Genomic DNA, 12,709 nt, shown 5'->3' with positions numbered 1-12,709 from the left:
GGTTCTAGTGTAATATAAACAGAGACAGGGCCTAGTGTAATATAAACAGAGACAGGGTCTAGTGTCATATAAACAGAGACAGGGTCAAGTTTACTATCAACAGAGACAGGTTCAAGTGTAATATAAACAAAGACATGGTCCAGTGTAATATAAACTGAGGCAGGGTATAGTGTAATATTAACAGAGACAGGGTCCAGTGTAATATTAGCTGAGACGGGGTCTGGTGTAATATAAACAGAGACAGTGTCTAGTGTAATATAAAGAGAGACAGGGTCTAGTGTAACATAAACAGAGAAAGGGCCTAGTTTATGATAAACAGAGACAGGGTCTATTGAAATATAAACAGAGACAGGGTCTAGTGTAATATAAACAGAGAAAGGGCCTAGTTTAACATAAACAGAGACAGTGCCGAGTTTATTATAAACAGAGACAGGGCCTAGTTTAATATAAACAGAGACATGGTCTAGTGTAATATAAACAGAGACAGGGCCTAGTTTAACATAAACAGAGACAGGGCCTAGATTAATATAAACAGATACACCGTCTAGTATAATATAAACAGAGACAGGGGCTAGTGTAATATAAACAGTGACAGGGCCTAGTTTAATATAAACAGAGACAGGGCCTAGTTTAACATAAACAGAGACAGCTTCTGATATAATATAAACATAGACAAGGGCTAGTGTAATACAAACAGTGACAGGGCCTAGTTTAATATAACCAGAAATATGGTCCAGTGTAATATAAACAGAGACAGTGTCTAGAGTATTATAAACAGAAGCAGCGTCTAGTGTAATATAAACAGAGACAGGGTCAAGTGTAATATAAACAGAGAAAAGGTCTAGTGAAATACAAACTGAGATACGGTCTAGTGTAATATAAACAGAGACAGGGCCTAGTGTATTATAAACCGAGACAGGGTCCAGTGTAATATAAACAGAGACAAGGTCGAGCATAATATAAACAGCGACAGGGTTCAGTGGAATATAAATTGAGACAGGGTCCAGTGTAATATAAACAGAGACAGGGTCTAGTTTAATATAAACAGAGACAGGGCCTAGTTTAAGATAAACTGAGACAGGGTCCAGTGTAATATAAACAGACAGAAGGTCTAGTGTAATACAAACAGAGACAGGGCCTAGATTAACATACACAGAGACAGGGCCTAGTTTAATATAAACAGTGACAGGGTCTAGTTTAATATAAACAGAGACAGGGCCTAGTTTAATATAATCAGAGAGAGGGTCCAGTGTAATATAAACAGAGACAGGGTCTAGTGTAATATAAACAGAGAAAGTCTCTAGTGTAATATAAACAGAGACAGGGTCTAGTGTAATATAAACAGCGACAGGGCCTAGTGTAATATAAAGAGAGACAGGGTCTAGTGTAATATAAAAAGAAGCAGCGTCTAGTGTAATATAAACAGAGACAGGGCCCAGTGTAATATAAACAGAGACATGGTCTAGTGTAATATAAACAGAGACAGGGTAAAGTGTAATATTAACAGAGACAGGGCCTAGTATAATACAAACAGAGACAGGGTCTAGTGTAATATATACAGAGACAGGGTCTAGTGTAATATAAACAGAGACAGGGCCTAGTTTAATATAAACAGAGACTGGATCTAGTGTAATATAAACAGAGACAGGGTCTAGTGTAATATAAACAGAACAGCTTATCGTGTAATATAAACAGAGACAGGGTCTAGTGCAATATAAACAGAGACAGGGTACAGTGTAATATAAACAGAGACAGGGTCGAGTGTAATATAAACTGAGAAAGGGTCTAGTGCAATATAAACAGAGAGAAGGTCGAGTGTAATATAAAAAGAGACAGGGCCTAGTTTAGCATAAACAGAGACAGGGCCTTGTTTAATATAAACAGAGACAGGGCCTAGTTTAATATATACAGAGACAGGGCCTAGTTTAATATAAACAGAGACAGGGCCTAGTTTAACAAATAAAGAGACAGCTTCTGGTATAATATAAACAGAGACAAGGGCTATTGTAATATAAACAGTGACAGGGCCTAGTTTAATATAAGCAGAAATATGGTCCAGTGTAATATAAACAGAGACAGTGTCTAGAGTATTATAAACAGAAGCAGCGTCTAGTATAATATAAACAGAGACAGGATCTAGTGTAATATAAACTGAGACAGGGTCAAGTGTAATATTAACAGAGACAGGGCCTAGTGAAATATCAGCAGAGACAGGGTCTCGTGTAATATAAACAGAGAAAAGGTCTAGTGAAATACAAACTGAGATACGGTCTAGTGTATTATAAACCGAGACAGGGTCCAGTGTAATATAAACAGTGACAGGGTCGAGCATAATATTATCAGCGACAGGGTTCAGTGGAATATAAACTGAGACAGGGTCTAGTGTAATATAAACAGAGACAGGGTCTAGTTTAATATAAACAGAGAAAGGGCCTAGTTTAAGATAAACTGAGACAGGGTCCAGTGTAATGTAAACAGACAGGTCTAGTGTAATACAAACAGAGACAGGGCCTAGATTAACATACATAGAGACGGCCTAGTTTAATATAAACAGTCAAGGCCTAGTTTAACATATACAGAGACAGGGCCTAGTTTAATATAAACAGAGACAGGGTCTAGTTTAATATAAACAGAGACTGGGCCTAGTTTAATATAAACAGAGACAGGGCCTAGTTTAATATAATCAGAGAGAGGGTCCAGTGTAATATAAACAGAGACAGGGTCTAGCGTAATATAAACAGAGAAAGTCTCTAGTGTAATATAAACAGAGGCAGGATCTAGTGTAATATAAACAGCGACAGGGCCTAGTGTAATATAAACAGAGACAGGGTCTAGTGTAATATAAAAAGAAGCAGCGCCAGTGTAATATAAACAGAGACATGGTCCAGTGTAATATAAACAGAGACAGGGTCAAGTGTAATATTAACAGAGACAGGGCCTAGTATAATACAAACAGAGCCAGGGTCTAGTGTAATGTAAACAGAGAAAGGGTCTAGTGTAAAATAAACTGTGATACGGTCTAGTGTAATATAAACAGAGACAGGGTCTAGTGTAATATAAACAGAGACAGGGTCTAGTGTAATATAAACAGAGACAGGGTCTAGTGTAATATAAACAGAACAGCTTATCGTGTAATATAAACAGAGACAGGGTCTAGTGTAATATAAACAGAGACAGGGCCTAGTTTAATATAAACAGAGACAGGGTACAGTGTAACATAAACAGAGACAGAGTCTAGTTTAATATAAACAGCGACAGGGTCTGGTGTAATATAAACAGAGACAGGGTCTAGTGTATTATAAACAGAGACAGTGTCTAGTGTAATAAAAAGAGTGACAGGGTCTAGTGTAATATAAACAGAGGCAGCGTCTAGTGTGATTTAAACAGAGACAGGGTCCAGTGTAATATAAACAGAGACAGGGTTGAGCATAATATAAACAGCGACAGGGTTCAGTGGAATATAAACAGAGACAGGGTCTAGTGCAATATAAACAGAGACAGGGTCTAGTGTAATATAAACAGAGACAGGGCCTAGTGTAATATAAACAGAGACGGAGTTGAGTGCAACATAAACAGAGACAGGGTCTAGTTTAATATCAACAGAGACAGGTTCTAGTGTAATATAAACAGAGACAGGGCCTAGTGTAATATAAACAGAGACAGGGTCTAGTGTCATATAAACAGTGACAGGGTCTAGTTTACTATCAACAGAGACAGGTTCAAGTGTAATATAAACAAAGACATGGTCCAGTGTAATATAAACTGAGGCAGGGTATAGTGTAATATTAACAGAGACAGGGTCCAGTGTAATATTAGCTGAGACGGGGTCTGGTGTAATATAAACAGAGACAGTGTCTAGTGTAATATAAAGAGAGACAGGGTCTAGTGTAACATAAACAGAGAAAGGGCCTAGTTTATGATAAACAGAGACAGGGTCTAGTGTAATATAAACAGAGACAGGGCCTAGTTTAATATAAACAGAGACAGGGTCTAGTGTAATATAAACAGAGACAGGGCCTAGTTTAATATAAACAGAGACAGGGTCTATTGAAATATAAACAGAGACAGGGTCTAGTGTAATATAAACAGAGACAGGGTCTAGTGTAATATAAACAGAGAAAGGGCCCAGTTTAATATAAACAGAGACAGGGTCTATTGAAATATAAACAGAGACAGGGTCTAGTGTAATATAAACAGAGACAGGGTCTAGTGTAATATAAACAGAGAAAGGGCCTAGTTTAACATAAACAGCGCCAGTGCCTAGTTTACTATAAACAGAGACAGGGCGTGGTTTAATATATACAGAGACAGGGCCTAGTTTAATATAAACAGAGACATGGTCTAGTGTAATATAAACAGAGACAGGGCCTAGTTTAACATAAACAGAGACAGGGCCTAGTTTAATATAAACAGAGACAGGATCCAGTGTAATATAAACAGAGACAGGGCCTAGATTAATATAAACAGATACACCGTCTAGTATAATATAAACAGAGACAGGGGCTAGTGTAATATAAGCAGTGACAGTGCCTAGTTCAATATAAACAGAGACAGGGCCTAGTTTAATATAAACAGAGACAGGGTCCAGTGTAATATAAACAGAGACAGGGCCTAGTTTAATATAAACAGAGACAGCGTCTCGTATAATATAAACAGAGACAAGGGCTAGTGTAATATAAAGTGACAGGGCCTAGTTTAATATTAACAGAGACAGGGTCCAGTGTAATATAAACAGAGACAATATCTAGAGTAATATAAACAGAGACAGGGTCCAGTGTAATATAAACTGAGACAGCGTATAGTCTAATATAAACAGAGACAGGGTCCAGTGTAATATAAACTGAAACAGGGTCCAGTGTAATATAAAATGAGACAGGGTCTATTTAATATAAACAGAAACAGGGTCTAGTGTAATATAAACAGAGACAGGCCTAGAAATTGGGTATAGCCCCGCTTGAGGCGGTAGAACTGGCGGTGCGCATAGTTTATAGCCAGACAAAACTTATCGCTGCCTGGCGACATATTGGGCTGCATCACCCCCAAAGGGGATTGAGGCGTTAAATCAGCCATTGCACGGTGCTCCGAAGGCGCAAAAGTTCAGGCTCTACTCAATATCGACGCGGACGGGCGCAGCGCAGGTGATCTCAATTACGGGAAACCACGAGACTTCCAGGCGCCGGCTGGCTCTTAAAGGGGTGGGTCAGTCAGCCTGAGCTGCCACACCCAACGCCCTGTAGGCCTCAGCATCGGCGCTCGCCCTTCTCTGGCATTAGAAACTTGTTGAGCATGGAGAAGGTTAGACAGAGAGCGGAGCACTTCAGCACTGAGGCTCTGGACCAGTTGGTGGCTGCAGTTGAGCGCCGTCGAGATGTCCTGTATCCGGACAATGGCAAAAGGCCGAATCAGAAGGCTTACCGAAGATCTTGGAGGGAGGTTGCTGTGAGGGTCAACTCCAGCAGCATGGCGACCAGGACCCCTGTTCAGTGCAGGAAGAAATTCAACGACCTCACACGGATCGTTAGGGTGAGTGATGGTTTAGCAAACTTCTGATTCCCTCCATCTGCAGCTGACTTCGGGCACCCTGTTGCCATGATGCCCCAATGGCCATCTGTCAGCAAGCACCCATGGCCCTTTCTGGCCACACACATGGACAGATGTCTCAAGGCCTCATGTAAGGGCTCTTTCACCATGGGGGGCATGCGATGATGTCTCAAGGCCTCATGTAAGGGCTCTTTCACCATGGGGGCATGCGATGATGTCTCAAGGCCTCATGTAACACAACTTCCCCTTCTTTCCTCTCCAGGCCAAGCTGGCGGCGAGGCGAAGGGACCACTTTCAAACCGGTGGCGGGCCTCCACATGTGGTCCCTCTCACGGATCTGGAGGAGAGAGTGCACCAGATTCTTGGAGGATGTCTGCCTGGTCCTGTGACCACTGCATCTGCCGACCCCATTTCCGACAGCGAGGGTAAGTCTCTCACCTTTTTCACCTGTTGCCTTCCACTTGGTCCCCCCGCCAGCATGCTTCCTCAGTGTGCAGCCATGTCAGAGCCTTGCCGCAATCTGGCATGCCTTTCTGCAAACCTGTCCTTTTGCTAAAGCCACTCTTCCAACTCCCTGCTTTCAGATGAATCAGCACCAACTCGGGCTCAACGCACTGAAGCTGCCAGTGCCAGTGCCATCGGAGGCGAGGAGCAGGAGGAATCCGGACCAGCCATTGCAGAATCCAGGGAGCGGACACATCTACAGACTGGGGATAGTAGTCCCCTGGAGGGGAGCGGGGGGGGGTGCGGCTCTGAGGATGAACCAGTTGCCGGAACAAGCGGCATGCAGCAACGCAAGGGGATAGGCAAGTTCGGCCACCGTCTCCCCGGAGGGCAAGGCAGGTAGTTATGACTGCTGCTCAGAGTGCAGAGGAGGTGCGTCGCCTGGGTGAAATGAGCAAACAGGCCCGGATCAGACAGACGGAGCTGATGGCTGCAGTGGAGAAGATGCCTCAGTCAATAGATACATTGACTAAGAGTATGTTGGACTTCGGGGCAACAATGGAAAGGACTCTCCAGGGCTTCAGGGCAACAATGGACAGGACTCTCCAGGGCTTCGGTGCAACAATGGACAAGTCTATCCAGGGCTTCGGCGCAACAATGGACAAGTCTATCTAGGGCTTCGGGGCAACAATGGACAGGTCTATCCAAGGCTTCGGGCCAACAATGGAGAGGACTATCCAGGGCTTCGGCCCAACAATGGAGAGGACTGTCCAGGGCTTTGAGGCCGCTATGGAAAGGACTGTTGAGGGCTTCGGACAATCCCTGGAAAGGTCTGTCCAGGGCTTGTCCGAGGCAGTGGAGCGGTCGGCACCTGCCTTGTCCGAGGCAATGGAAAGAACTGTCCAGGGCTTCTCCGAAGCACTGGCACCTGGCACACAGGTCCTCACTGTTGCCATGCAGTCACTTGCTGGGCTCGTCCACACCCAGATTGAGGCAACGCGATCTCTCACTGCAGCCACCCTCTCTGCATCAGTGAGGATCACCCCGGGCCCTTCCAGTCCCATACAAGGCAAGGAATCAGTGGAGCTTGCAATTGTGGCAGATGAGCCGAGCTGCTCCCCTCAGATAGCCGGCGTGTCGTCTGACCATGGTGCAGGTGTCCTCTCTCGGCAGGAGACCATTGCACATGCCAGCGCTGGGACGTCTGCAGTGCAGCTGCCACCACCTGCAGGGCACACTGCTTCCAGCCATGGTCACATCAAGCATCCTGCATCCGCACCCTCCAAGCCCAGAGGTCGGCCAGGCCGTCCCTCAGGGGCTTCTGCGCTTCCACACAGTCAGCAGGCGTCCCCCAGCCTTGAGCCCGCCACTGGCGTCCAATTATGTAGGAGCAGCAGGGAGGGAAGGGGCCGGCCACAAAAGAGAAGTCGTTCTCCCTCAAGGGGCCAGTTGTAGAGGGAGGTGCTGAAACGTTTCTTTGTCCAAATTCAAGGACACCCTCACCTGTTGTTATATTTGCAGAAGGTTTGTTGATTTTGCGGCTTTGCTGAAGTGTTCACAGTTATTTTGTTAGTTATGGTTTCTGTTGACATGATGTTGTTTTGCTGTAATGAAAGACTTTTGTGACAATAAACAGAAGTTTCAATGTGGCATGGTGCACGTGACTACTTTCAGTGATGCTGGCATTCAGAGGCCGTCAAACATCCAAAGTGCGCAGGAGTTAAGACTCTCATCATTCCGACAGAGGGGTCTCGAAATGAGTCCTGATGAGCCTCTGACGTATGGCCCTTCCACTTTCAGGAGCCTTTCCATCTTCCTGCTCCTCATCCTCCTCCTCCGCCTGCTCTTCCTCCTCCTCCTCCTCCTCCGCCTGCTCTTCCTCCTCCTCCTCATCCTCCTCCTCCTCCACCTGCTCTGCTGGTCGTTGAGGGACAGGTGGAATTGGCTGGGTGCGTCGAATCGCCAAGTTGTGGAGCATGCAGCAGATGACGACGATGTGACCCACTTGCTCCGGCGAGTACTGCAGGGACCCCCCCGAAAGTTCCAGACATCGGAAACGCTTTTTGAGAGCACCAACAGTGTGCTGTTCACTGTGTCTGGTCGCCTGATGGCCGCTGTTGATCAGCTCTTCTGCTGGGGTGTCGGCCACACGGAGTGTTGTCATCAGCCATGAGCAGAGAGGATAGCCCTTGTCCCCAGTAAGCCAGCCTCGTGTTCGAGCCAGCCCCTCAACTCAAAAAGGTCACAAACTGAGGTCAACCGCAGGATAAAGACATCATGGCTGCACCCTGGGAAATGCGCGTTGACTGCCATGATGATTTGGCGGTGCTCACAGACCAGCTGCACGTTGAGGGAGTGGAACCCCTTGCGGTTGCGGAAGTCCTAAGGATGCTGGCATGGTGCCCTCAAAGCCACGTGTGTGCTGTTAGTCGCCCCCTGCACCATGGGGAAGTCCGCAATAGAAGCGATACCCTGCACGCGCTCCGCCTGCTTGTGCAGGGTCAGAGGGAAGGTCATGAATTGACGCCTTCGCCTGTAAAGGGCATCTGTCACTTGCCGGATGCAACAGTGGACTGCAACCTGAGCGATAGTCGCAATGTCCCCAATGGATGACTGAAAGGATCCGTTGGCATAAAAATTGAGGCCATCAGTCAGCTTAGCGAACACGGACAGAGAGGTCCTGCACCGTTCACATGGCTGCAGATCCTGACCAAGCAGGTGGCACAGACCAGTAACAATGTCCCTCCAGAATCGGAGCCTTCCCAAACACTGCTCCTCCGACATGTCATGGCTTGACACCTGCTGCCTAAAGACCCTCGCAGCATACCGTCGGATAGGCCGAGCTCCCAATTCAGGCCCTCTCTCCCGCCGTCTCTCTGCCCCTTCACAGTGTTCGGACATGAGGCCGTCGCCCTCCAAAGCAGCTCCCATTCCGATGCCAGTTGGTCAAAAGGCTGTTAGGTGTAGTGCTCCATCTGCTCCGGACAGGTTTGAAGGTCCCAAGAACTGTAATGCTAAATTCCCAAAACTCTGCTCCACAGTAGCTCGCCAAATCTCTCCAGCAACGATCGCAATGTGCAGGCCAAGTTGCTGAAGCTTCTGCACAAGAGCTGTCCCCTTTAAATAGCGCCCCCCTAATCCGAGAAGGGCCGGCTAGCACTCCCTCGAACTGTCACTAATAGCGCTAGGCGTTAAGGCTCCGGGCGCCACCCAATATGCGCTCAGGCACTCCTAAAAGGCGTTGCACACTGAAATGACGTCATGATCTACTTGCACTCGCGGGCGCGTGCAAACACTTAGCGCAGGCGTTAAATGTATAGTCAATATGCGAGTTGTCACCAACTTCATAGCGACCGCCCCAACATAGGGTATCGCCCCAATTCTAGGTCTCTTTAGGCGCTCAACGCCGGCGCTACCAACCGAATTTCTAGGCCACAGGGTCTAGTGTAATATAAACAGAGACTGGGTCTAGTGTAATATAAACAGAGTAAGGGTCTAGTGTAATATAAAGAGAGACAGGGTCTGGTGTAATATAAACAAAGACAGGGCCAAGTGTAATATAAGCAGAGACAGGGTCTAGTGTAATATAAAAAGAAGCAGCGTCTAGTGTAATATAAACAGAGACAGGGTCTAGTGTAGTATAAACAGAGACAGGGTCAAGTGTAACATTAACAGAGACAGGGCCTAGAGTAATACAAACAGAGACAGGGTCTAGTGTAATACCAACAGAGAGAAGGTCTAGTGTAATATAAACAGAGACAGGGCCTAGTTCAATATAAACAGTGACAGGGTCTAGTGTAATATAAACTGAGACAGGGTCTAGTGTAATATAAACAGAGACAGGGTCTAGTGTAATATAAACAGAGACAAGGTCTAGTGTAATATAAACAGAGAAAGGGTCTAGTTTAATATAAACTGAGATACGGTCTAGTGTAATATAAACAGAGACAGGGCCTAGTTTAATATAAACAGAGAGAGGGCCTAGATTAATATAAACATGGAGAGGGCCTAGTTTAATATAAACAGAGACAGGGCCCAGTATAATATAAACAGAGACATGGTCTAGCATAATATAAACAGAGACAGGGTCCAGTGCAATATAAACTGAGACACGGTATAGTGTAATATAAACAGAGACAGGTTTGAGCATAATATAAACAGTGACAGGGTCTAGTGTAATATAAACAGAGACAGCCTCTAGTGTAATATAAACAGAGACAGGGTACAGTGTAATATAAACAGAGACGGAGACTAGTGTAAAATAAACAGAGACAAAGTCTAGTTTAATGTAAACAGAGACAGGTTCTAGTGTAATATAAACAGAGGCAGGGTCTAGTTTAGTGTAATATAAACAGAGACAGGGCCTAGTGTAATATAAACAGAGACAGGGTCTAGTGTCATATAAACAGAGACAGGGTCTAGTGCAATAAAAACAGAGACAGGGTCTAGTGTAATATAAAGAGAGGCAGCGTGTAGTGTACTATAAACAGAGACAGGGTCTAGTGTAACATAAACAGAGACAGAGTATAGTGTAACATAAACAGAGACAGGGCCGAGTGTACTATAAACAGAGACAGGGTCTAGTGTCATATAAACAGAGACAGCTTCTAGTGTAATAAAAATAGAGACAGGGTCTAGTGTAATATAAACAGAGACAGCCTCTAGAATAATATAAACAGAGATAGGGTACAGTGTAATGTAAACAGAGATGGAGTCTAGTGTAACATAAACAGAGACAGAGTCTAGTTTAATATAAACAGAGACAGGGTCTAGTGTAATGTAAACAGAGACAGGGTCTAGTGTAATATAAACAGAGACAGGGCCGAGTGTAATATAAACAGAGACAAGGTCTAGTGTAATATAAACAGAGACAGGGTCTAGTGTAATAAAAACAGAGACAGGGTCTAGTGTAATATTAGCTGAGACAGGGTCTAGTGCAATATGAACAGAGACAGGGTCTAGTGTAATATAAACAGAGAAAGGGCCTAGTTTAACATAAACAGAGACAGGGCCTAGTTTAATATAAACAGAGACAGGGCCTAGTTTAATATATACAGGGACAGGGCCTAGTTTAATATAAACAGCGACAGGGTCTAGTGTAATATAAACAGAGACAGGGCCTAGTTTAATTTAAACAGAGTCAGGGCCTAGTTTAATATAAACAGAGACAGGGTCCAGTGTAATATAAACAGAGACAGGGCATAGTTTAATTTAAACAGAGTCAGGGCCTAGTTTAATATAAACAGACAGCGTCTCGTATAATATAAACAGAGACAAGGGCTAGTGAAATATAAACAGTGACAGGGCCTAGTTTAATATAAACAGAGACAGGGTCCAGTGTAATATAAACTGAGACAGTGTCTAGAGCAATATAAACAGAGACTGGGTCTCGTGTAACATAAACAGAGAAAGGGTCTAGTTTAATATAAACAGAGACAGGGTCTAGTGTAATATAAACCGAGACAGGGTCTAGTGTAATATAAACAGAAGCAGCGTCTAGTTTAACATAAACAGAGACAGGGTCTAGTGTAGTAGAAACAGAGACAGGGTCAAGTGTAACATTCACAGAGACAGGGCCTAGTGTAATACAAACAGAGGCAGGGTCTAGTGTAATATAAACAGAGAGAAGGTCTAGTGTAATATAAACAGAGACAGGGCCTAGTTTAATATAAACAGAGACAGGGGCCCAGAAATTCAGTTGCTTGTGCCAGCCGGTAGCACCTTAGGAGGAGGAGATGTTGGGCGCTGGGCGGCTAGCGGCCGGGTGCAGCGCGACCTGCGCCTCTCCCCAACTTCACTAGAGATTTAGCGTCGGCGCAAAGTCTTTGCGCGCGCTCAGCTGCGCGCGCAGATCCTGACGTCATTTCATCGTGCAACGCCCTTTGTGCGCCCCAAACCGGAACTTCAGTGGCGCCGCCCTTCTTTGTGCCTGGCACCCCCAGCGACTGGTAGAGGGGAACGGTTCCCAGTCGCTGCGGGGTGCAGGGGGCGCTATTTAAAGAGGGCTCCTCCTGCATTATAAGTGACAGCCATTTTATGCCAATCCTTCTGTGTGAGAGACAAAGGCAGAGAGCTTTCTGCTTTGACTCAGCGCTCGCACAGGTACTTCTGGCTTCAGGCCAGAGCTTTGCACTTGGATTTCACTTTCAGTGCCATAGCCTTGAGTCGCCACATATACTGTAATGGGGGCTACAATGGGTGGAAACGTTGGCTTTCTGCATTGCATTCAAAGTGATCAGTGATGCCGTGAGAGAGTGCCAGTCATGGCCAGATGGAGAAGGGCCAACAGGTGTCGGCACAGGAGGCCTTACCCACCCAGGGTATACCGCCAGCAGTTCTCATATCTGAACATGTCTGAGGAGCAGTGTGTTCAGAGGCTGCGATTCAGAAGGGAGGTGGTCACTGAGATCTGCCACCTGCTTCGCAGAGATCTGCGTCCACAGCTGAGGAGAAGGACGTCTCTGTCGTTGGCAGTGAAGGTGACGGTGGCTCTCAACTTCTATGCCACCGGCTCCTTCCAATCTGCTACTGGGGACATTGCCAACATCTCCCAGTTCGCGGTACATTGCTGCATCCGACAGGTGAACAATGCCCTTTTCAGAAGGAGACGTCAGTACATCTCCTTCCCCATGACCCTGGACAAGCAGCAAGAGCGTACAATGGGATTTGGAAGAATAGCGGGCTTCCCCATGGTCCAGGGCGTAGAACTGATGAACCAGCTGAT

General features: G+C 45.6%; 1 protein-coding gene across 1 annotated transcript; it reads left to right on the top strand.

The window, feature by feature from the left end:
* Positions 1-5,209: 5,209 nt before the first annotated feature.
* Positions 5,210-7,707, top strand: LOC147119882 (myb-related transcription factor, partner of profilin-like). Its single transcript, XM_085983790.1, has 3 exons — positions 5,210-5,523; positions 5,804-5,966; positions 6,126-7,707. Exons 1-3 carry the CDS (start codon positions 5,287-5,289, stop codon positions 6,386-6,388), a joined length of 663 nt encoding a protein of 220 aa, XP_085839916.1. The 5' UTR covers positions 5,210-5,286; the 3' UTR covers positions 6,389-7,707.
* The last annotated feature ends 5,002 nt before the right edge of the window (positions 7,708-12,709 follow it).

This window comes from Somniosus microcephalus, chromosome 4 (genome assembly GCF_052327205.1).
Source record: "Somniosus microcephalus isolate GS21.2 chromosome 4, FLI_Smic_1.0, whole genome shotgun sequence".
Classification (NCBI taxonomy): domain Eukaryota; kingdom Metazoa; phylum Chordata; class Chondrichthyes; order Squaliformes; family Somniosidae; genus Somniosus; species Somniosus microcephalus.
This window is presented reverse-complemented; position numbering and strand designations above follow the sequence as displayed.